This window comes from Protobothrops mucrosquamatus, unplaced genomic scaffold (assembly GCF_001527695.2).
Source record: "Protobothrops mucrosquamatus isolate PMUCROS unplaced genomic scaffold, P.Mucros_1.0 scaffold658, whole genome shotgun sequence".
Lineage (NCBI taxonomy): Eukaryota > Metazoa > Chordata > Lepidosauria > Squamata > Viperidae > Protobothrops > Protobothrops mucrosquamatus.
The window spans coordinates 51,479-77,467 of NW_015386947.1; the positions used below are offsets into that span (position 1 = coordinate 51,479).

At 37.1% G+C, this 25,989-nt stretch overlaps 1 protein-coding gene across 2 annotated transcripts; it reads left to right on the forward strand.

Moving 5' to 3' along the window:
* The first annotated feature begins 9,088 nt into the window (after window positions 1-9,088).
* On the forward strand, window positions 9,089-25,750 carry TMEM178A (transmembrane protein 178A). Of its 2 annotated transcripts, XM_015817940.1 has the most exons (4): window positions 9,089-9,457; window positions 21,643-21,759; window positions 22,652-22,789; window positions 24,730-25,750. In XM_015817940.1, exons 3-4 carry the CDS (start codon window positions 22,684-22,686, stop codon window positions 24,969-24,971), a joined length of 348 nt encoding a protein of 115 aa, XP_015673426.1. In that variant the 5' UTR covers window positions 9,089-9,457; window positions 21,643-21,759; window positions 22,652-22,683; the 3' UTR covers window positions 24,972-25,750. The 2 variants fall into 2 exon arrangements, with proteins under 2 accessions (XP_015673426.1, XP_015673425.1); XM_015817939.1 differs by lacking the exons at window positions 9,089-9,457; window positions 21,643-21,759 and having other exon boundaries at window positions 22,524-22,789.
* Window positions 25,751-25,989: the final 239 nt, after the last annotated feature.

Genomic DNA, 25,989 nt, shown 5'->3' on the forward strand with positions numbered 1-25,989 from the left:
GTATTAAAAGTAAGAGTAAAATTTGTTTAAATCCCAGATTAAACTTTGTAAATAATACATGCAAAGGAAAACTGTAGTAATAGGAATACACACACATACTAAAATTAATATTTCAATAGCAACTTTGTTACAATATCCAAATTCAGGTGGAATTAACAAGTTTAATTCTAGTTTTCAAGAAGGCCCATTTATTAATCTTCCTTATTTTGCTTTCCTAAATGTTACCTTTTCAGGATATGGAGGCTAGTTACATATTTCTTAAACATTCTGATAGAAATGCATTTTTTGATTATCTAGGAAAATGTACAGTTAAAATTACCTATATTCTACTGGGTCATTGTATTATTTAAAAAGGAAGAAAAGAAAACATAAGACAGTGATTAAAAAAATACAGGAAACAGAAATCTTGAGATTAAAAAATGCTTACCTGGTTCTAATTTTATTACTTTAATTGCTGCCAGTTCACTTGTATTGACATTCCGAGCCTGTTTTTTAAAAAAAGAAAATTGGTAAATTAAACTGGGTTTTAAAAACATTTAAAAAGCATAAATCCAGAGACTTAAACTGATCCATTTTCAAAATTCTGATAGGAAGAAATTAGAAATAAGTACATTAATTGCCTGGTCATATGTAATTCTGTTTAAAATATAAGGGTATCTTCCAAACTGAGCTCAACTTGTAATGATGAGAATTTTAAAGCGAAAGAGAGAGATCCCTAAGCATATGCAATTGGGACTTCTGGAGATAGGCTATAAAATACCAAAAACCATAATTAATTGTATCCCAATAGTGGCATAGTGCAAATGATAAAATATAAGAGTCCTTCAGGCAAATCTCACTTAGGCAACAAGAAGGAATTTGCTATTTTATCTATATCTATAACAATAGCTGGATGAAATAAAATCCCATTTGCCACCAAATATTTCTGCCTTTGAATAAAACTGCCAACAGCAGAATTAAGGATTCATACAGTACTGTTTAAAAGCCAAAACAGACAGGAAAAGTACAATTCAATATTGCCTTAAAAATAATTAATTCTGTATTGAAATAGTTTCATGCAATGATAGTCTTAACTGCTTTAAGCATGAGTAGTGGGAAATTAAGTTATAAACTTAACAAATATGGTCAAAGAGAACAAATCTTGTTAATTTCATCAATCCCTAGCTGTACTGTTCAACTGGATGGTATAAGCAGTGTAATAACATACACACTACTCAGAATGTACATTTACTCCCAGTAAATTTTCTTCAATGAAACTTTGGAGAGCATTTCGTAAAATGGATAAGATCTACATACACTTTGCAGAAAGCATAATAATTCTTAATGAAGATTTAACAAAATCGTATGAAGATGCAAGAAGAAATAAGACAAGGATGCCCACTGTTCCCTATCTTGTTTATTTTAGTTCTTAGCAGATTTTAAGAATAAAAAGACGAAGATGTTAACAAAAATATGAAAATAGAAGATCAAACTAGAACCTAGAATGACGTTTTTGTTTCAGATAATACCTGTTTTGACAACTGATACACCATTTAAAGAGTGGCAGAAGGATATATCTAAATTTGGCAGGGGAAAAACATGTTAAATATATGCTACCATAGTACAAAATGCAGAGGAAAGAGGAGGACAAGGTTTACCTGATCTGTAACTATATTTGGCAGTTTGCTGTTTGGACAGGATGAAAGAGTGAGAAAAAGAAGGCTTCTGAAGTTAGAAGGACATGATCTGAGATTTGGGTGGCATGGATATTTGTGATATGACAAAGGTCAATGAGGATTTTAAAAACCATTATGTTAGACATGCCATATTGAGAATATGGAATAGATACAAACTCAGATTGTGCTCAAACATACCTCTCTAACTTTCAGCACAAGAAGCATTATATAGACAAGAAATAGTAAACAAACACAAAACACTAACTTCTGCCAAGGGGAATGTAAAATAAAATCAAGAGAAGAACTGATGGTAGAGGGATACTGATCTTAATGGTTTGCTTATTTAAAATTATTAGAAAGATTTAAAGTAGACAAAAGACTGTTTTTGAACATTCTATGACTGAGTTTGAAACAGAATTTACAAACAATGAACATGTATGTAGTTGCTGAAATGTATAAACATTTATTGAATACGAAACAGAAGAACAAGTGAAAGAATGTATGATAAAGTAGCTAAAATGTTGATGAAATAATGGGAAAATGTTTGGTTGAAAGGATTGAAATTTGCCTTGTTATAAAAATTGAAAGCATTTTTGTAAGATGATGTATCATTGGTATTTTCCATCAGAGAAATTGTATAGAATCTATAAAACACTTCAAGTTTATGTTGGAAATGTGAACATGAAGGAACATTTTACCATGTTTGGGGACATGAAAAAAGCTAGAAAATTTTGGGTTCAAATACGTATTATGGTTCACAGAAACTTAAATATTAATATACAATTGAAACCAGGGATTTTTCTTTTGGGATTGATGGACAATTGAAAAAAGTTATGGAACTTTTTTTCGTACATGATAATTGCAGTGAGATTATTGTATATACTAAGATGGAAAGATTCAGCAGTAATGGTAGGTGAAAATAATGGAATTTCCTGAGATGAATTTACTTCTTTGTTCAGAGAAAAGGCAATACACAACCACAAATGAGTCTAAAATTTCTGTTGTTAAGTGAGACATTTGTTAAGTGAATTTTCCTCATGTTATGACCTTTCTTGCCACAGTTGTTAAGTGAATCACTGCAGCTGGTAAGTAAGTAACCCAGTTGTTAAGTGAATTTGGTTTCCCCATTAACTTTGCTTGCCCAAAGGTCACAAAAGATGTTCACATGACCTTGGGACACAGCAATGGTCATAAATATAAACCAGTTGCCAAGCATCTGAATTTTGATCATATGATCATAGGGATGCTGCAAAGGACATAACTGTCAAAAATGGTCATAAGGCATATTTTCAGTTCTGTTGTAACTTTGAACTGTCACTAAATGAACTGTTGTAAATTAAGGACTACCTATATGTACCTTTATTGCTGACTGGAAACCCCTGTTTGCATGAAACAGGAGAAAATGAACATATGATTTATGGTTTTGATTATTGAACAAAATATATAGAAAGCAAGCTAGGTTGTAATCATAGAGTAGGTAGAAACTTGTAATTGGACTTATAACTTTTATAAAGAAAATAGGAAGCTACTTCTTTGTATCATTTTTCTTTCTTTTTGCACTATTCTTTGATTTCTTTCTCTTTTCTTTTCATTACTTTCTTTTTATATTTTAAAAATCTTTAATAAATTTATACCTGTGTGTGTGTGAGAGAGAAAGAGAGAGAGAGAGAGAGAGAGAGACTTATAACCTTCCCTTCTTAGTTAATATATTTGAATGATTTTGAAGTATATTCTATAGTAATTTCATGACATGGAAATTAACTCTGTCAGAGATTTAAGCATATTACAGAATGAGAAATCAAATTAGATTTCTCAAATTTCCCTCTGTCAGGGAAATGGGCAATTTCTAAATTTGATAAAGAAATAACATTTCATTTCTCTGATTGGGTTGAATTTATCCATTTTTGAAATTTTTGAAGATATTTTGAGGAGTAAAAAACAGAAAAGGGGAATAGAAAAAGGGAAACAAAAGAATATTTTAAAGTTTTACCAAACAAAAATAACATAGTTTATACTATATTAAAAGAAAAAACATTCCACTATTATTTGTACAATTCAAACTACAGTTATAAAGACAACATATAACAGCTTAGCACTTTAAATACTGATATTATAATCTGATGAGAGGTTGACAAAAACAGCCAAAATGATAAGAATTAACAACTAAAATAATAAGTTAATTCAAATAATCCTCAAATTTATGATAGATCAGACAAAAATCTAGTGTTTTAAATGTTGAAAGAGATCCAAACTTTGGATCTAGCAGAAAGCTATGTGCAGAGTTTCTAAATTAAGGACAGCATCATGCTTTGTTTTTTGATATGAGATTATTTTTGATACTGATGTACACCTCCATATCTTGATCTGCCATCCTTCTAATAAAGAAATCCTAAAATAAACTTCCAAAATTGTTGTGGTCTGTCACCTTGAAGCCAGGCATAAGAAATTGATCTATCCTAATTATCATATTTCTGGCAGTCCTTATAAATATTTTGGGGGAAAAACACTGGAATAATATATCAACAAAAAAATTCTTCTATAATTTTCTTTAAGTGTAATATTCACAGTAATCTTGCTTAGTTGCAGCATCATTGTGAAATAGTAACCATAAATCAGATTGCAGAGGCTAAGAATCAAATGCATTTGGATTTCATTATTTAAGCTGATATCCTTTGCTTTTAAATATTTAAGCTTTAGAACAGTGGTCCCAACCTTTCCAGCTTTGCAGACTGGGGGGGGGGGGAGAGGGGATGGTTCTGTGCGGGTGGCAGGCAAGCCAAATGGACTGCAGCCTGGGGATTGGGGACCCATCCTTTAGAACTTTCTTCCAGATAATCCTGGAGTACATATTTAATCAATTTTTGACTGTGTGCCATTCTTAGATAGACTGGTGGGGATTGGGGTACAACAATTTTAAAAGGACCACATATTTTAGACAAGAATAAAACCAAGCATTTTACTATTATTTTTTTTTGGTCAAAGGCTATTTTCTTTAAAGGGGCACATATCGTTAGTGAGTGTAATTTAAGTAGGCAGTGAGCGGATCAGAGCCATAAAGTTAACAGTTCTCTCTCTTTCTTTGCCTCCCTCTCTCACTCAATTCTAAACAGCAGGCTATCAGTAAAGGAATAAATAGCATCATCAATAGTCTACTGATAATTTACCAAGAGATTTTAAAATTTGGCTAAAGCTGCCCATCATTTGCATATACAAATATATACACAGTTATAGTTAGACAAACATGCTGAACAAAATTTAATTCTTAAAATGCATACCTTTCCATCGAAATGCCTGACTGAGGTGTATCCCTGATACCAATTTAAGTCCATTGTGAAACTGTTTATAGTTAATTATTATCAGTTTAATTTATGGTACTACTTGTAGTCCTTGGGCTATTCAGCAACTGTTCAAAATTGCAATGGTGCTGAATAAAAAGTAATTACAACTGGTCCTCAAAGATACAGCCTTTGCAGCACTCCTGAGGTCATGTAATCAAAATTTGAATGCTTGGCAACCAGCCCGCATTTATGACTGGTCACAGTTTCCTATGGTTACATTCTCCTGCCCTTTGCAAACTGCCTCTGCTTCAAGTCCCCCCACCTGCCCATCCCCCTCCATCTTAGCCTTTTTGGCTGCCCTGCACCCCTGCTGCTGCCCCTTGCTTCTTTGCCATGTTCTTCTATTGCTGTCGCCAATCCAAGCACAATCTTAGCCTGGACTTTGCAATCTGGACTCTGCCACCAAGTGACAGGGTCATATGACGCTTTGCTTAATGACTGCTTTGCTTAGTGACAGAAAATCCAATCCCAACTCCAGTCATAACCGGAGGACTACCTGTAGAAATTATGGATGTTTTGTTGTTATGAAGTTTGCTGTGGATGCTATAGTGTTTATATTGCTGAACCTGGTTGTTTTATTGTTTCATGCTGTATTTATACTGTAACATTTTTACAGAGTTATGTAGACTATTTTAATTATTTTTTTGTAAACCACTATGAGGCAAAACAGACTCATTAATGCAGAAGCACAATAAATGTGGAATGAAAAGAATGACTACCGGTATTCCTAGGCATAGACTTGTATATATTTTTTAAAAATCATCTTTCAGAAACCTAGCTTTCAACCAGTTCTGCTAATACAATACTAACATTAGCAATAACATCCAGGAATAAATTCTCACACTGAGGTGACCCATCACACAATATATTTTAAAATCGTGCTAAAAAAATTAATATTTAAATGCAATATATTTAAAAAATATTAGCCCAATTGTATAGGTTTTTTTAAACAGCAACAATTGAAAGTTTGAGTCTTTGGGTACTGTGGATGCCAAAATCCAAACAAACATTTCAATTGATTTGGACACTGATACCAGTTAATTGCCTAATTAATACATTTTGATTATATTTAATAGCTAATCACTGATTACAGAAACCAGTAAGACTGCTTTCATATGTCTTGCTCTACAGAAGTAAAATAATATATATATATATACTTGATATCTAGGCAAAGTTTTTCTTTTAATGTAGTAAGAGTATTGAGTAAAGTGTTTGTATGCAAATATGCATGCAAACCATTACTTATGTGGGTGCATACCAACCCTTTCCTTCCATTTATGACATCTTAGTATAGGATACAGTATGAACATTTTTAAAGTAGCATTTCTACTACTTGCCTCCCTGCTTTGTTTTTAAGTGACTGTGATTTCAATATTATAATTTATTGAACTGGTCTTTGCTGATTGCAAAAATTAAGTTTTAGTGGCACCTGCTGAACATTAATGTTTTATTAATTAATCATAGACTGTGTTGATTAAAGAAAGTATAATCAATTATAGAAGCCCTTTCAACTAACTACAGTTGCATAATCTTGTTTGTTCTCTGTTATGGCATGTAAAAGAAGACAAATATTAAAATAATCTCAGTATAATTTACCTAAGCATGCACTTCTGATTTATTGCTTTATCTAATGTATTATGCCAATATTTTATATGAATATCTGTCACTATTTGACATTTTAAAAATAATTTCTTTATAGAAGATGCAAATATTTTTGCACCTTGACTTTCAATAAAGGTTGAAAGTCAAGGGCTTAATTGAAAAAGAACATATATCACTGAAGTTAATAAGTCATAGCTAGCTGGAAATTAAGCTAGCAATACTTTGCCCATTTTTTATAGGAAATTGTGTTTTAGGTTAATGGAAAGTTAGGTACAGGTAAATTTAAACAATTGTTTCATATTTATTTTTCTTTCAGCTTTAAAACTGAAGAGTTTAAACTCTCTTTGCTAGTTTATCAAACCTGAGAAGTCACAATCTTAAAATCATGGAAGTATTTAAAAGTTTAATTAAAAATGATGAGACACCTTTCAAATCCTTTATGTTACGTTTTAAATTTGACCTCAAAACCACCTTAATAAGCTATTATAATTCTGTAAGTTTACTACTGTCTTTATCCATTTAAAAAATGCCAAACAAAGACTGCAAATTTTCCTAGCTACTACTTCATATTTCAGATTCATGTCTTTAGTTTCTCATTTAATGTCAAGAACTCCATTCATTTTTTTTCAAAGTTCTCAGAGCATCTGTCCTCCTGCCACACAGTAAGCAAAGATTTAAAACTATATCCATACATGAAAGCTTTAAAATATATTTAGTAATCCCTCTGTTGTTATTCTTTCTCATAATAGTTTTTTTCATTACTTGGAAAGATCAGGTAAAAATGGTAAGGCAAAACAGATCTTCAAAAAGAATGATACAGTAATATTTTCATTAAACTACAAACCCTAGAATATTATCTCTATAACTTGGATAACAAGCATGCTCGAATATTGTTCTATCAAACTGAGATACTGAAAAATGAGCAGGCTGTTTGCTTTACGTCAAAAAAAGAAAAAAAAATGCAGTTCACTTATTCACATGGAGATATAAATAGCTCTTTAAGTTGTCCCTTCCATTTCTCACTGCTGCTGTCTTAAGAACTGTCCTACTTTGCTAAAGGGCTGTGTAAGAACATTTTTTTGATTGGGATTAGGGCTCTTTACAATACTTCTGATGGGAATCCAAAACAGATATCGCTTTGTGGAAATGGGAGTCAAAGTGAAGGGGAAATACTGATAACCTATGATGCCCTACTTTGGAAAATATATTGACAATTTCTAGCAGGAAAGAAAATCATTTAAGCACAGAGTTCAGTTGGGAACCAAATTATTTCAGGGACTGTCAAAATAATTATCAAGTTATACATTTCTTGTAGAAAAAACCACAAACTTTATGGCATTGATTTTGGAGGAAGAGAGACTGGAAGACAATGACTAGGGAGAAAATTAGTACTGTATCTTCATAGATCTCAAAGAAGAATCTGAGTGGCACTGATGAAAAACCAATGTACATGAAGAAGGCCTGCAAGTTGGTTCACCTTGGGAAGCAGATTAGAAGCCACGGTTCACACTGACTACCTAGCCCTTACGATCTGTGTTTAGAAGCCAGTCTCCCACCATTACCCTGCCTGACCTCATGTGCTGAGGCAGAGGGTACAGGTTCCTTACAGAGTTAACTTAAATTGCCAGGTTAATCATGTAGAAAATGTTTTTAAAGGCTTTTTTCTGCTGGTAGTGTCATAATGGCAACTCGGATGGAAGAAATCTGTATGTAAGGCCATGCCCACCCCCCAAAATTAATTTAGAAGGGAACACTCTAGAGAGTGACAGCTCAGCTGCATTCATAAGAGATAGAGACTGATCTGAAGATGCGAGTCAACCCATCTTGTACCTGGGCTGGGGAAGAGAAAAGGGCTATATAGGTATCAGGGGAAGGGAGAGAAAATGCTGTGGAAATAAGTTGCCCAGGTCAGAACATTTGCAGATGGAGGAAGGGCCACCCCAAAACACCTTTCCCAAGAAGGAATGCGGGGGAAGAATTGGCGAAGTTGCCCGACGACAGGGCGGGTGTCGGGGTGGAGGACCTCTGCAGACTGAAGAGCAAAGGGGGGAAGGAAAGCAGCCCCCACCGCTCACCTTGTAGACATCGCCGTAGGTGCCGCTGCCGATGCGCTGGATGAGCTCGAAGTCTTCCTGGGGGTTCCTGCGGGACAGGTCGCACACCCGCCCCCCGCCGACGCTCATGCTGCGCCGCCTCCCGGAGCACGCAGCTGCCCCCTCAGCTCGCTCCGCCGCAGCCCCCGGGATGGCGAGGTGGGGGAAGGGAAGGAAGGAAAGAGGGTGAGCAGGTGGGTAAGGGGAAAGGGGGGGAGGAGGTGGAGGGAGAAAACGACTCGGAGCAATCACCACCGACGCCACCTCCCCCCGTTCTGCTCAAGCAACATGGCGCCCGCAGTCACCGTCTGCGCATGCGCGCAGGATCTTCAGCTGCCCGGCGGCTGTCTCGCAAGACTTAGGACGCAGCGGGCGGGGGGCAGAGGCGGCGTAAGGGAAAGGTGAGGCTGGTAGTCATCTGGGCATGCTCGAGGGAGAGAGGCCTGGAACACCATGAGGCCCAATATTCGGACCCGAGAGCTGGAGCAGCTGGTGCGGCCTTGGCGATTTGTGTCTTCCAGTGCTCAGCAGACCGGGAACCGGGGACCACAAGTACCTTCTTGGCTTGGAGGATCGGCGGACCCTTGTCGGTCTTGGCGGGATAGAAGGATAGGATGTGCAAACCTTCAGACTTGATTTCTATTAAGCTTTTTCATTTAATTTGTAAAGCTGTGTACCGGCTATGTAGGTTTTCAAGGCGGTATTTGGATAAAGTTGTTTACAGTACTGCGCTTTCTGACGAATTTAGGTTCATCGGTCTGATTTTCACGTAAGTGTATATAAAGTCATTTTTCCACCAGGCGCCGTCCGGAAGGATGGGAGTGCAATTCGGCAGCTATGCTGACCCTTCACAAGACCGATGGTCACTTGGACCTTCCCTGAAGCACTCACTGCCTTGTAATGTGGTGTGCTTGTTTAGAAGGCGGGTGCGTGGGAGAGGAAAGGCTGCGATTCTGAAGTTGGGCTGCACACACAACTCTTGTTGACGTAGATCAACAAGCCTGACCAACAGCAGATAGCGAATTCATCTTGGGGAGGCATCAAAATCCTGTGGGCGCAATGATTATGTTTGGGTAAAGAAGTCAGGACCGCCCTATTTTTGACACACTGGTCCTAAACCTGTTTTTTCCTTTTTAAATAGTTTGTGATATAATCTGGAGAAGTCCGATGTTTCTATTCTGTTGTAAATCTGAAGCTTAGCTATAAAGAAGGCATAAGATAGAAAATGTATTTATTATATGAATATTTTATTTTTCAATAGGTAGGGATAGGAATTTTTGTCCTAGATGTCAAAGCACAATGGTAGCTACAACTATTGGGTACCTTGCTTTCTAAGGCAAGAATTCTGATTCTGGCAGTAAAATGCTGTGAGTCATTTCTGTGAAGAGGAATGAATCCTATCATGGGTAAATAATACACATTCTAATTAGTGTTACTTAATTAGTTTCTAGAATGTTCCCTGTAGCCGATTTAACTCTGAAGAGTACAAAGTTTTTTCAAAATGTATGTATACTGAGGGAATATGTTAATATGTTCTATGGTACCTAGTGTTCCCAACAATAAATCACAATCCCCAAACCACTCTGGATTCTAGGTGTTGGACTCAAATGTTGGCAACTGTAACTTTTGTTTAGACTCGGGAATATTTTATCATAATATTTTACTTTTAATTGCAATACTGTAGATTAGTATAGCTGTCCCTAACTTGCTGTCCTCCAGGTGTGTTCTGCAATGAAATCCAGAATTCCTTGGCAGCAAATTTTTTATTGTCTAATAATTCTAAGAACTGTAGTCCAAGTGTTGACCCTAATTCGGAACCGGGTTGAGGAATGGTAATTTAGAATCTCCAGGTTCAAAGGCTGTAATACATTTATGTTAATATACGTGAATTTACTTCTGGATAGACATTAAGAAGTTTATAGAATTAATTAGCTCACTTAATATCACTGCCATCTTTTCCTTTAAGTGGATTTGGATTTCAAATCACTTTTAATTGTTGTTTGAATTGAACCTTTTCATGTCTCTTCTATGAACTTGATGTGGAAAATTATATTGTAATATAGAAGTGTTTTTGCTTTTTAATTTTTCCTAATTAATATATCCTTAAAACATACATAGATAATACAAAAATTTTAGTTTAATAAAACCAAAATCTCATTAGCTATATTTATGCCTTAGTCTCTCATAACTGCTATAACCTCCATTGGCTCTTTCATTATCCAGGATAGGTATCTTACATATTTAATGGGTATTGTAAATGGGCTATACAGTATAGTAGGATCATTTTAATAACTCATCCATATGTTTTGAACTCCTGCTTGTGAAAAATAGTCATAATTGGCTGGTTTTTGTTTTGAAGTTAACCAATACACTAGAAAACCAGTGATAACCTCATGCTTTGTATAAAATATGTGGCTTTATATTGTATATTTACTTATCAATACCACGTGCAATTATTTAAATTATTCATTTGTTTTACATAATTTATAGTCAGCCCCAATCCTAAAGGACTCTGGGCTGCAGATAACCTAGAATAGAAAGAAGCAGCAGCAACATAATTATAAATAACCAATTCCAAATGAGCACAAGAATGGAAGGTAACCATAAAGAAAAACAAAGATTAAACTAAAATAAAACCTAAAATAGGTACCCATGATCAAAAGCACATTCCTAAACAATAATATAGGATTATTTAGATTGAGAATGGTAATCAGTCTTGATAGCTCATTCATAGCCATTAAGCTATTAAAAAATCTAAGTGTCTATCTTTTACATTTTATGTTTTATGATATAGTTCCATTTTATCAGTTCTTTTGATATATATCAATTTATCATATATATATATATATACACACACACATACTATATGTGTGTAATACACACACATACAAACACACTCACTATATATATATAAATATTTCAATATTTTTAGGTTTTTAATATATGTATGAATGGAAATATTTGTTAAACTCTTTCATCACAGCCTTATTTAGATTTTACTCTATTTACAGTTTAGTATATACCCAGAGTGATTACCATGCATTGTAACTGGAAATACATTTAACATCTTTGGCAAATAAAAGTTACATTATTTAGATTCACTGTCAACATCTTTTATTGCTTTTAGATGTTAGTTATGCCTGCAGTCAAATGTTGAGACTCTTGTAAAATTGCAAATGGGAGACCAGTCTTTTTTTTGGAAAAGGGTGCTCTGCTACTGAACAATGGCTCTGCCAGAAGGAAAACATCTCTCAGTATGTGCTGTTTAACAGGACTAAGCAAGTTAGAAACCATGAGCAGAGCTTTTTCAAAGCCATCTGAGTTTAAAAATTGTGTAAAAATTGAATGAGTCCGAATTTATCCCAGTTGTCCATAAAGACATAATTTAATCGTATGTAAGGGAGGAGGTGGGCTCTCAAAAGGGATTAATTTAAATCAATATTTAAATGACAACGCAGAATGTTCTGGAACTGATTGAATCTGTTACTTATTCAATCTTTTGTGTGTGCTTTTTCTTAAAAAAAAACTTTAAATATATGCTTGATATGTTTTTTGTTTTATATTTTATTTTTTTGCTGTATGTCAGTGGTCCCCAACCTTTGCGGCTTGGTGGGTGTGGAGGAGAGGGGAACCGAGCCACACTAGTGGTGGGCCAGTGTGCACGCACATGTGCACAGTTTAACTTGCACAAGTCGAGCTGCACGTGTGTGCACACGCGCCGGCCTGCCGCTTGCAGAAGTCAAGCTGCATGCATGCACACTGGCCTGCCGCTCACATAGCCTGGTTCCAAATAGGCCACACCCAGCAGTGGACCATGGCTCAGAAGTTGGGGCCCCCTGCTATATGCCATCTGGAGTAATTTCTTGTGAGAGGTGGGTTCATATAAAATTGATAAATAAATCTTTTTACTGTGAACCCTATATATTGCATTATTTATTTTATTTATTAGATTTTTTTTTATCCCACCTTTATTATTTTATAAATAACTGAAGGTGGTGAACATACCTAGTACTCCTTTCTCCTCCTATTTTCCCCACAATCACAATCCTGTGAGCTGGGCTGAGAAAAAGTGATTGCCCCAAAGTTACTGAACTGGCTTTCATTCCTAAGGTAGGACTAGAACTCAGTCTCCTGGTTTCTAGGCCAGCACTAAACCAATTGGCTCTTTGTATTATGTTTATGGGGGGGGGGAGAGTTGTGATTTATTAGCATGGAAGTTTTATTGTATATTTTTGTTACTGTAAACCAGAAAGTCTAGAATGATTCCGTGGCGTACAATAAGGATGATGTAGGCGTCTATTGAAATTTGGCCAGATTGTAGACTTAATGAAGAGTTTACACAACATGGTGCATGCCAATCAGGAGCCTTTAAGGGGCTACATTATGTTATTTTTTAAAATGTATATCATAGATCAAACATCTCATGGCCCCATGTGGTATCTTAATAGTTGCAGAATATGCTTATTAATATTCTGATTGACAAAACACAAAATAGCGTTTGTGAGACTTGGGGCCCACAGAGAATGGTCCTTGTTTATTTCAGGTCAGTGGCTGAAATGGTGATGGTGCTGAATGAGTGCTACTTACGACTGATCCTTGAAGCTCAGACCATTTGCGACCTTCTCTGCTGGCTTCCCACAAGCAAAGTCATTGGGGATACCAGAAGGGAAAGTCATAAGTTGCTCTGCTCTCCCACAGCAATGCATCATGGCCTTCTTCTTCCCTGGGCCTCCCTGCATTTGTACGGATGAACCAGACCTGCAGCCCTCCCTCCCAACTCATGTATGTCCTGGGTTGGGCCTCTCAGGACCTCCCTCATCCCCTGCAGCACCCCTCTAACTCTTTATTGGAGACTCCTGCTAATACACTCTTAACAACCCATGTGTCTTGTGGTTACAGTGGTAACTAATACTGCCTGAATTGCCATCATTTAGCAATGTAGTCATCTAATATTGTTCTTGGTGATCACATAGTTTAGTGATGGCAATTCCAGCCCCAACTGTTATAACTTGAGGACTACCTGTGCACCATAGTAAAACAGTTCCACCGGCCAACTTAGGGAAATGGAAGTCTAATTTATTTATCCCAGTTGATGAAAAACATTTTAAAAAAATAGGATAAAAATATATTTGTTTCACCACTTTCTGAATCCAGGGAGTGGGGAACACATCAAACCTGTTTTGTATTAAAATGTAGAGACACTTCCATTAAGTTCTGCTTCTCTTCAGGTTATATGCAATTTTTGCATTTGGATAAATGGGTAGATTGGCTGCAGCCTTTGGGTTTTGTGAATAAACCCCCACTGAGTCATGTGAGAGCCTTCAGCAAATATTCTCAACATTGAAAGGTCTCCGCACCAAATGGGTGCCTGCATTTACTGTGCAAGATATTCTGGTGGTTATTTCACACCTAGTGAATTGGAATCCACACCTGTTCACATATAAATGATAGAATGTTTTTGGAATCGATCCCTTTCTCTGCCTACAAAATACTAATCCTATAACACCACGAGGCAATGCTAATTAAACAATGAGATCATTTGGCATTTTCACATGCTCCAATAAGCCCTATTCTTTCCATGCGTTTAGTCCTGTTTCAGATTCTCCATTCCTAAGTTATAAAAAGCTGCAATAGAATATGCTTATCCTCCTGAAATTCCCTCCTGCAGTCAGTTGGACTAACTAGAATAAACGAGAAGACACGTAGTATTTCCTCATTAAGACATAGGATCTTCGGCCGCGCAGCCTTGCTCAGTCCTCTCGCAGTGGGCAAGTTGGCTTCGCGCGCTTTCTTGCTGCCGTGCGTGGCCGCCGACCAGTTGATCTTGCTCCCTCTGGCGTCTCCCCAGCGGTGCTGCAAGCTCCTGGGCTTTCTTTTGTGTGGAGCGACCCACCCGTGGAGAGTGAACAATGAACGCGGGACAGGCGCCGCCGGCTACCCAGTCGGTGGCTTGATTGTGCGAGCGTGTAGAAACTGGAGGCTCCTTCTGGACGCCTTTGCTGTCTCTCGCGGCACCATGCGCGGAAGCCCTGAAAGCAGCACGGGCGTCCGTTGAAGGACACTGCCTGCCAGGCGAGGGGCGCCCCGGGGGGTAAGCCATGGGCGGCGCGCGAGCGCGGGTGCTCAGCTTGTGCCTCAGCCTCTGCTCGTTGGCGTTGCTCGTCACGGCCATTTTCACCGACCACTGGTACGAGACTGACCCCCGGCGCCACCGGGAGAGCTGCGAGGACCGCGCCGGCAGCGCCCACTTCCCGGACCAACGCCGCCGACTCCTGCCGCTGCCGCACCTGCCCCTGCGGGACGCCAGGCAACGAGTCCCCCGCGGAGGCAGTGCGGAGGCAGTTCCCCCCACCGGGAACCTGCTGCTACAGCTAGAGAACTGGCGAACGCTCCTGGGACTCCGGTGGCTGCAATCTCGGTGTGGCCGGCCTCTCTTCGCCACTTACGCTGGTCTCTGGAGGAAATGCTATTTTTGGGGAGTCGACCAAGACCTGGATAGCCTACTAGACAGAGGTGAGGGGGTGATCTCAGGCGGCGTTGCAGCTTACATTGCCCTTTCCCACTGTTACCACCTCAAAGTGCTTCTTCCCAGCCTGTGCCAACTGCGAAACAGAACAGGCCCCGCCATAATTTCTTCACTATATCGATGCATGGTGTCATATGATGTATGTATGTCTTTTTGTATGTGTGTATTTTCCTTTTGTATGTGCATCCTCTTTTCTTCCCCAAAAGTCTGTCACTCCACACCATAATTACGTGAATTCCATCCTGAAACCTCCCTGGTGTAGAATGAATAATCTCTCACAGTTGTTACTATAATGCACTTGTCATCTCCAGGTCACAGTTCCTGAAAATACACACAAACACTCCTCTTGACAGCACATCTATTGCCATCATCACACAAAACCATTAATCATGGCATTATCTCTTTTTCCGTTCACCTCTTTCCTTTACATTGTTACAGTCGTTGGTTGTCATCGCTGTGCTAGTCATTGTCCTCATAGTCCTCTTCTGCCCTGCAACACCACCCATAATTTTCTTGAATACTAGTTTCCACCCTTCTATTTTTCTCTGTTTTCTGCAAATATACCAGATATATCGCTATAGAAGTGCATTCTCCAATGTGGCATTTATGCTGCATCTCACCAATAAAGTGCTTTTTATTAATGATTAAGGAGCAAGAGAATACTATGTTTCCTAAGCACTATTATGTTCATGTGTTAATTTATGGACTACAATAATCACACAAATAACACAATGAATCCACAGTCTTCATCAACCTCTCAGTGATTGCACTCCATATATTAGCCTACTTCATTCTATACCTCTTTCTTTCCCATGCATTATGTGTCTTCAATAATTTGTATAGTGTAGTAACCTTAAATTCACTGAGCAGTTGTTCAGCATGCCATTGCGCCTAGTTTGGGTAGCTACCAATCTGTTTCAAAACAGAGTAATATGTAATACATCTGTTATAATAGTGAATATTTTCTCTTCGATATGCAAGGACCATCCCCTGGTTACCATTTCTTTTATTTCATTGCACAGCTTCTAGACTGTGCTTCAGGAGTATCCTTGCATTCTGAAAATGCTGTCAAGTCACTGCACCTAATAAAGCAAAGGCATGATGATCATCACTTTTTGATACATATCGGCCTATCTTGCAGAAATGACATTTTTTCCCTTCAACTGATAAGAAATTACTAATATTTCTGAAATAATAGAACCACATGTCTTGTTCACCCCAGAAACTAGCATTTTGACCTTTTGCTTTTCTGCTTATATTTCTGCTTATATTTCCAGGAGGAACATAAAACATGTTCTCTATATTTTATATATAAACATTTTGCATGAGGCATCCTCCCAACTCTTCATACTAACTCCAAAACAATGTCTCCAGATAGGGTAAATGTACTTTCAAAATGGCAAAAGCGGTTTAAATTATTTTACACTGGTGAGCTCTAAAGTTTCAGTCACTTAATACGGAAAGGATGTTTACTTTATAGCAGATAGAAGATAGCTCAGTTAAAGTGTTCATTCAGAATGCAACTCTTGTTGAACTAAAAGGCATATTCCCAATAATCCATATTCCTGAATGGATTATTGGGAAGGGAATAAATAAAGTTTATTTATTCAACACGCTTGAAAAAGTGTACATGATTCTGATCATTAATTTCAAGAAGATATTGTATATCTGAAAAAAATTCAGAAGGCACTGGAACATCTTTGCTATGAGGAAAGGCTGCAGCGTTCTAGCTGACAAATTGCATAGGAACATTGTGAGGTAGAAAATTATACATAAGGTGGAAAAATAAGATGAAGATGTGCTTGTCTTCCTTTGCCATACTACTAGATAATACTACTACTACTACTAATAATAATAATAATAATAATAACAACTTTATTGTCACTTTGAATGTACACCAATTGGCATACATCAAAATGAAATTTCGTTGCATACATAGATCCTAGGCTTATTCATTAATGCTGAGTGGTGGGAGCCTCAAGTGCTTGTGATTATCTTTAAGGTCCTACATGACTTGACCTTGTCTTTCTTTGAGGTCACCTGCTCCAAATAGAATCTCCCTGCCTATGGAGAAGGCCTGATGAAAGTCCCCATCCATGTGAAGTATAATAAAAGGGGACTGGGAAGTAAACATTTGTTTGTGAGATGTCCCTACCTATGGACTATCCTCCCATTAAATGTAAGACTTGTATCCTCACTCCTTTTATTCAAAAAGCTGTTAAAATGTAGCTTTTTAAATGTGTAGTTGGAGACTGAGGTGAAGAAGAGATTTACTTGAGCTGATTGATGAGTGTTATATTCTTGTTATTTTGAATCTGTTGGCAGCTTTATTATTCATATTTTTTGATATGCATAACATGTATTGCCTGCCATTAGAGTATGTGATTGAAGTGGCCTTGGGTAGAAGGTTTTGTAATAGATGAATAAACAAACTTTATGCAGCCAGTAATGTAGCTGTAGAATTTATAATGAAGATGTAGTGATGGCCACTGGCTTGGATAGTTTTAAAGGGAATTACCATGAAGGACAGGGTTATCAGTGGCTCTGTATTACTTCCACCAATCTATCTTCAAGAAGCTCTTAGTGAATATAACAAGAGAGTTATACTGTGCTCATGTCCTGCTTATGGGCTTCCTCAAAGTATCTTTTTAATCAATGCAAGTGTTGAATACTGGACTAACAGGTCTTTTATGTTCTTGCATTCTCTTTTAAGGGATGAGCTATTACATGCAATATTATTCTCTCCTATACTTTGGAGAAAAAAGCAGTTTTAGAGAAAAGTACTTTGAGATAGTCTTGAATTGGGCAAGGAAAGGATGAAGTACAACCTCATTGACTTCTCTTTATATTGCCCAAGCTAATGGATGTTATTTATTTCCAAATCAGCATTATTTCATGATATTTTATCATCCTTCCTGGAAAGAAATATGGCTCTCTTCTTTACTTGACTTTAGCCTTTTAAACTCTGTCAAACAGATAACTGAAAATTTGAACCGTAGCTTTCTCTGCCATAATTAAGGAACCTAATCACTACACAATATTGAAATGCTTTTTAAGGTGTCCAGCTTTAATTTCTGGGTTAAATAAAAATTGCTCTGGAAACTGATGTTGTTTTTCAGAGATATTAAAAAATTATTTTTCTAAACCAAATTGTTTAACTGATTAGCAATATTTATTTTTTCAGATACAAAATATCCTAAATTGAAACTGAATACTCTTTTTACAGGATAGTGCCATAACAACTGAACACCTTTTTTTTTTAATTAAACAGTGTTGGCACATAACTCCTATAATCCTCTGTGGCCTTTGGAGAATTTTTTTTTTTTTTACAGAAAATCATTTCCATTATCCTCCCACTTTTCAATAGCCCTTGCCATTTTCAGATCTATTGACTTTGACTTGCAATGCATAATATCTTGCAGCCTTTAATACACAAATTCAAAGACATTTCCTTACCAAAATGCATTATTGTATAGCACATTTTGTATCATAAGCATAGCTAGAGTTTTAGCGCTCATAAAATACAGGAAATCTCCCCAAAGAACGAAAAAGAAAAGTTATTTAGAATCACATTATATCTTAACACAACTAAATATATACTATATACTTAAACAATATGACCACAAAGAAGTTTATGTGATCAAATTTTTCAGTGTTAGAAGAATCTATTCAATAGTAAATTGTATAAATGTACATTTAAAGGGCTTCAGGTGCGGGTGTGTCAACTGAGGGTCTGTGGTGGGTCTTGTGATGGGCAAGGTGTGAGTCATCAGTGAGTCTTGTGATGGGTCATGTGATGGGGAGGTTACTTCCGGTCAGGGTCATTGGAAGGTGAACTGCTGGTGGGGGGAGTCTTGTGTGGGTTGGTTGAGGGTCGGTGCTGTCTCTGGTTGGCTGTGCAGTTGATCTGGATCCTGAGGGGTTCGTACATTGGTTGTAGGTTGATGATTCTGCTGATGGAATTGCTTGTGGAGTGCCAGGTTTCGATGAACTCACAAGTATGGCGGGTGGTAATGTGGCCGATGATTTTTGTGTTGCTCCAATCGAACTGGTGCTGTTTGGTGTCAGTGTGGTTAAAGATTAAGGATTTGGGATCGTGGCGTTTGACTGCCAGCTGATGTTCATGTTCATCCTGCTGAAGATGTTACCTAGCTGGGTAATGAAACAATCAGAAACCAACCCACAAGCTCGGAGAACGAACCTTCACCCTCATTGTATACCTGAGCTACAGATTTCAGAATATAATTCAGCATCATATTCATATCTTGGAACCATGAAATTTCTTTACCATTTACAACCTGATGAATATTAGACCAAACTGGTGTCAATGTACAGCTGCCCAGAACATACAAATAAAAGCCCCTTCTTCCATATTGGACTTCTAGCATAAAGAAGATACAGCCCACTCTCTGAAGGGCCCAATTTATTTGAAAAATAGTATTTGGTCAACTTAGTTTATTTTCAAAACATACAATATTAATATAACATTATTTAAGACTCTTAACCTATTGATTTGTTAAAAAAGAACATTTCCCATATCTATTGCAATATGTGTCTTAAATTGTTAAGACAAAAATTACAAAACTTATATACGTTTCTTACAAAAAGAATTTCAAAACCATTTTCTAATGGTTTCTAATTAGTTTAAGAATTTCAGACACAGCTAGTGCGTCAGAACTAAAATGTAGAACCAATCATATATTTGCTCTAGATCAGTGGTGGCGAACCAATGGCACGGGTGCCAGAGGCCACACTCAGAGCCCTCTGTGGGCACACATGCCATTGCCCCAGCCTTGCCTCCCCCCACGACCCCCTCACCAGCATCCCCCCTGGAGGAGAGTCGCCCCCAAGCGTGGCCCACACGGAGCAGCGCAGCCAAGGACATGGCAGCCAGGCAGCGTAGACAAGATTCTGCCCAGTTGATGCTGCAGGGCGCGGGGAGAGGGCGTGGCTGCCATGGCGCTGCTGGGCTGTCTGGGCCATCTGTGGCGGACCCTGGAGGCGGTGAGTGGCCCTGCGGGCAGGCGGGGTGGGGGCGGGGCAGGGGTAGACACCCTATACCATTTCAGACAAATGGCTGTCCAGTCTCTTCTTAAAAACTTCCAGTGTTGGAGCATTCACCGCTTCTGGAGGCAGGTGGTTCCACTGATTAATTGTTCTAACTGTCAGGAAATTTCTCCTTAGTTCTAGGTTGCTTCTCTCTTTGGTTAGTTTCCACCCGTTGCTTCTTGTTCTGCCTTCAGCTGCTTTGGAGAATAGCTTGACTCCTTCTTTGTGGCAGCTCCTGAGATATTGGAACACTGCTATCATGACCCCCCCTCCCCGTGTCCTTCTCTTCATTAAACTAGACATACCCAATTCCAGCAACTGTTCCTTGTATGTTTTAGCCTCCAGTCCCCTAATCATCTTTATTACTCTTCTCTGCACTCTTTCTAGAATCTCAACATCTTTTTTACATTGTGGTGACCAAAACTGGATGCAGTATTCCAAGTGGGCCTTACCAAAGCATTGTAAAGTGGTATTAACACTTCACATGATCTTGATTGACTATGTTTGGACAATATGCTGGATCCCAGCTGCTATCCCAGGAGATACATCCCTGTGCGCTGGGAGTTAGTGATTCAGGATCCTAGTCAAGTGGTCATCTTTGTTTCTCAACTACTGTTTTTTTAATCTATTTGAGGAAAAATTAAAAACCAAACCTGTAAGGTTGCTATCAATGCTCCTGGTCAGTCATTTCTGCCCTTTTTTAATATCTCCCCCTCTATATTGAATTGGGTGAAATGTTAAAAAAATAAAATGGAGATGGCATTCCTAGAATAGGCCTGTTTATGACTGGGGAACTTAGTTTTGCAAGAAAATTACAGTACAGTAATTACAGGCTAGTAGTTAGCAGTTAACACTGTCCAACCCCAATGATGGCTTATGGTGTTAGGGTGCTTATGACATACTATTAACTATTGTGTAATATGTCCCATTAAACCATTTGCATAAGTTTTATGAATGCAATCATAAATTATAATTTGTCTTCTGGGTCTCAATACTGTCTTATTGATTTTATTTTCTTACTTACAGAATTTATAACTTGCCCCAGTAAAATTTGGGCAGTGTACAAGTTCTAATATAAAAAATATAATAATAAATATCTAAATTCCAAAAACCAAAAATTAACGCCAAAAAAGCAAAGATAAAATCCAAGACAGGCATTACAGTCATTGGTGGGAAAATGCAGGACTATAATTAGAAAGATGATGGTAGTCCCTACCTTTATATAAGTTCTTTGAATAAGGCAATTATTTTATAAACATTTCAATTTCACAATAAAAGGCTCATTTGGAAGCATCTCTTTCCTGGATTTCTCTATGTTAAAAAAGTCATCACCCAGATCCTGTTCAGAATTATTCATTAAATATTTCTGTTTTCTAAAGGTATTGCTCAGAGATGTACAGCAATCAAGTATCACTTTGCCACACCAATACGACGCTTATGGAACATCCCTATCAATTTAACCAAGATTATCCAGCAGGATGAATGGCACTTGTTACGTAAGTACTTGTGTATTTAGGTTAAACATGTGGTCTTCCTAGTATGATGTGATCCATTGATATAGGGCAGGTTATAAATGTGAAAATAAATATTAGTATATAATGTTACCTATTCTATATGCATTCTATGCAATAACCATCTTGCCAGTTTGTTAAATAAACTTTTAACAACTATAGATGTAGCAAAATTTCCTTTTAGAGCAGGGTGGAATAACTTTTTGATAGCAAACAGTATACTATTTAATAGTATAATTTTTTTTAGTAACCGAGGTGCAAAAATGGGGTAGAAGTGGTCATAGAAATAGCCAGTGTTAATTTTTTAAAAATAAGGGTTTTTAAAAACTTACTACAAGAAAAACAAATCAGAAGATGTGTCCATCATTTTTTTCTTATTAAAATTGGTAAGAAACAATAGCTCCATGATCTGGCAATTCTTTATAATTAAAAAAGTCATATTACATTTAACATACAGGTAGTCAACTTAACTACCATTCATTTAACAATTGTTTGAACTAATGATGGTGCTGAAGAAAGTGGAGCTATTGTGACTAGTCCTCACACCATATTTGTAACTACTGTAGCATCCTGAGGTCTTAGGTTTGCCATTCGTGACAGACTCAGGGGTCTTCCGGCAAGCAAAGTGAATGGGGGAAACAATAAGCACATTACTTGCTTAATGACTGTGACTCGCTTAACGACCATGACAAAAAAAGGTTGCAGTTGGGCATAGCTCATTTAATGACCACATCATTTAGCAATGGATGTTCTGGTCCTTGTTGTCATTGAGTACTACCTGTAGCTTATTTCTAGGAATGTGTACGCATAAGAATAGGTTATAATGTAATTTTAATGTGTGCTGATAATTTATCACTTCCTTCCCTTATGAGACTAGACCTAAGAAGAATTACAGCAGGTTTCCTTGGGATGGCAGCAGCTGTTCTTCTCTGTGGGTGCATTGTAATTGCAGTTGGCTTCTTTTGGGAGAAAAGCCTCACACAGCATGTTGCTGGTCTTCTTTTCCTCATGTCAGGTACACTTTCTTTTTTGTCTGTTGGCTTTTAAATGTAGTTATTCTAGTTTTACTGCTAGAGCTGGGAAGGCTAACTTGGGGGGCTTTTTAACTTCAGGTGCCAAAATAATTTGATCATCTACTTGAAAGTGAAAGTTCAACAGAGAACATTTATGGATAGTCCATGAAAAGCCATTACGATGGCATATTTATTCATTTATTTTGCTACTGTCCCCTTTGTGGGGTAGATTCTTTCTCTTGCAGTAAATTCTGCAAGAGTTGGGAGAAGGATACTTTGAGTTATTTACTTTCCATATTTTGCACTGTATTTAAAAATCCTAAAGGCTGATTTGAGATTACCAGGTTACATAAGCCTGTGTAATGGTTCAGAGCTGACGTTAATTTCAAGAGACCAGTAGTACCAGAAAATAACTACCAGAAGTAAAAATTTTGTACATTCTACACTAAGCAAAACCTAAGCCAAACAGGCTACTATTACTAGGCTAGACATGTCAGTAAATGTTGGTGCATTGAAATCCAAATTCTGCTTTAACTATTATCAAGAAAGCCTAAATTTGAACTATGCCTCAGCAATTTAGAAATGAGACATGCATTATTTGTAGATTTCTACAGATCTTTCAGAATCAAAATGCCTTATATGTACATACCATCAAATCTTGTTTTCTTGACGTTAAGCAATATGAAAGGTTAGAGCAGGGGTAGACAACCTTGGCTCTTTTATGCAAAACTCATCAGCTCTAAGTACAAGAACTATTATCAGGGGTAGTCAACCTTGGCTCTTTTATGACTCGTGGACTTCAACTCCCAGAATTCCTGAGCCAGCACGAGTCATAAAAGCGCCAAGGTTGACTACCCCTGGGTTAGACAGTCCATATTTTCACAAGACTCTGGCAGAGAATTAAGGTGAGCACTTGTAAATCAGTCCATTTGCTACTATGCCAAGTTATAAAAGTGTAAATCTGGCTGTAGTCTTTCCTTAATGTTACAAGAGCCAGATTGTCACACTATACATATAATGTATCAAGCAATCCAATATCAAATCAGCTCTTTTCATAAACCTCCCCTAGGCAGCTATTGATTTCTTTGCTGTGCTAGTTTATGACCTTTCATCAGTTACCTCTGGATTCTGAGGGGCTGGTAACCACTGTGTCTAGTTCCAGTCCAGATTCTCAGCAGTAGACTCTGCAATTAAAGAGCCTGCTAGTGCTGAGGTTTGCCTCACTGGCATCCAAGGTATCGGTTTAGAAAAAAATATGATTCATCTGATTTGGCTCTCAAACCTACGAATTAAGGAAGTATTAAATTAGGGGAGGTAACACTAGAATACAGAAATATCAAAATAGTTCAATAAATAAATAAAATTAAAATTATTAAAAAAAGGAATTCCAACCACAATATCTATCTATCGAAGATGACAGCAACAAAAGGACCTTAATTTCAAATATATGAAAATAATTTAAAATATAAAATACTGATAAAAAATTGGGCACTGAAGAAGCACAGTTCCTTTTGCAGATTAAGAAAGATCTTGGGATTCAGTCCCAGTTCTTGGAATCTTGAGACTAAAACTTCTTTTTGGAGATATGGAAAAATGTAATTCTGCTTCTTTGCCTTGAATATCCTTTATACAACTCAGAAATAAAAATTTGGATCATGGCTATTTTAAAGTAGTAATTTTTTTTATTGTTTGCCACCTATCTTGTTTCAAAATTATTATTACAATAGGACATATCTGCTTTATAATAATGTAATTTAAATGTCAATTGTTTTTCCTGATACAATTCTGATGACAGATAAATTGCATGACATTGTATCAATGGCCATTCCTGTAAGTTCAAATTCTTATCACACAGTTAAAAGCTTATGTGTATCCAGATGATTTATTTTGGAAATTCCTATTTCTATGCATCTTGTTAACTGTTGTAATCTTTCCTTTGTAGGCATCTTTTGCACTATTTCCCTCTGTACTTATGCAACAAGTATATCCTTTGACCTAAACCGCCTTCCCAAAATTATCTATGGTCTGCCTGATGATGTTGAACATGGATACAGCTGGTCTATATTCTGTGCATGGTGCAGTTTAGGATTTATAGTTGCAGCAGGATGCCTTTGTACCACTCACCCATTTATTAGCAGGACAAAGATTAGCCATCTAAAATCTATCATAGATTCTTCTGTATGACTTTTTTATGAGATACCTTTTTTTGTTTATAAGGCAACAGGAAGATATATAAGGGAGCTTAACACAGAATCCAAGCACAGACAAAACCCAAATCCTTTAAATACTGAACACTGACTTAGCAGCCAGGAAACACAAAAGATATTTATGCTTCCATGGTGGCTGATATATCAAGTTCAGACAGCAAAACTGTTGTAGAACTGATGGTAATTTAGCACAATGTATATGCACAAATGAAATGAAACTATTTCTACTTGAACAAGAAAACTGTGTTCATGTTTCAATTGCCATTTGCTGTCCAGAGTCATGAGGTTCATCTGAGTGGCTATATAAATGGCTTTAAAAAGAAAACTTGGTACGTAAGGTTAAAACAGCAAAAACACTACTGCCATATTATCTAGTTGGTAAGAATTTTTCCTTATTTTAATTATATTTTATATTATTTTTGACTTGTTAGGTGATACTTAGTCTTTATTAATTATTATAATTATTTTAGTAGTTACCAAAATGATGTATGGGAGAGGTTTGAAAGATTTCCTGTGCAAGAAATGAATGAATCATTTGTTTTTAGAAGAAACAGAAATAGGAGTTAGAGTAGAATGACTTCCCACTTTATGTAGGAAAAGTTATACAACCCAACGCCATATATAAAAAAGATAAAATGTATAAAATGGATTACAGCATTGGCATTATTGGAAACAATGCATATTATGTGTTTCAGGGGGTTTTTTTGTCTAAAAAGAATGGCATATTATCTGTTAATAAAATTCCTGAACAAGTGACTTGGATATGGCTCTTCTTATAAATAATACAGCCATAAATTACAAATGTTATTCTTTATTTGGTTATACCTGTTTCAATTTTCTAAATGCATTCCTGGATTTCTTAGTGACAAAACTATCTATCTGAAGTAGACCCTACATCAGCTCTTGCCTTCCTTTGCAGCAATTCCATGGTGCCACGCAAAAGGGGGAAAAAAGTACCTTTACATATCAGATTCATTCTCCAGCACAGGAGATGG

Excerpts from the sequence above, each read along its gene's own strand:
- TMEM178A (XM_015817939.1), top strand. The coding sequence starts at position 22,609 with ATGTGTGCTGATAATTTATCACTTCCTTCCCTTATGAGACTAGACCTA. Across the intron at positions 22,790-24,729 it reads TCTTCTTTTCCTCATGTCAG|GCATCTTTTGCACTATTTCC; the intron begins GTACACTTTCTT and ends TTTCCTTTGTAG.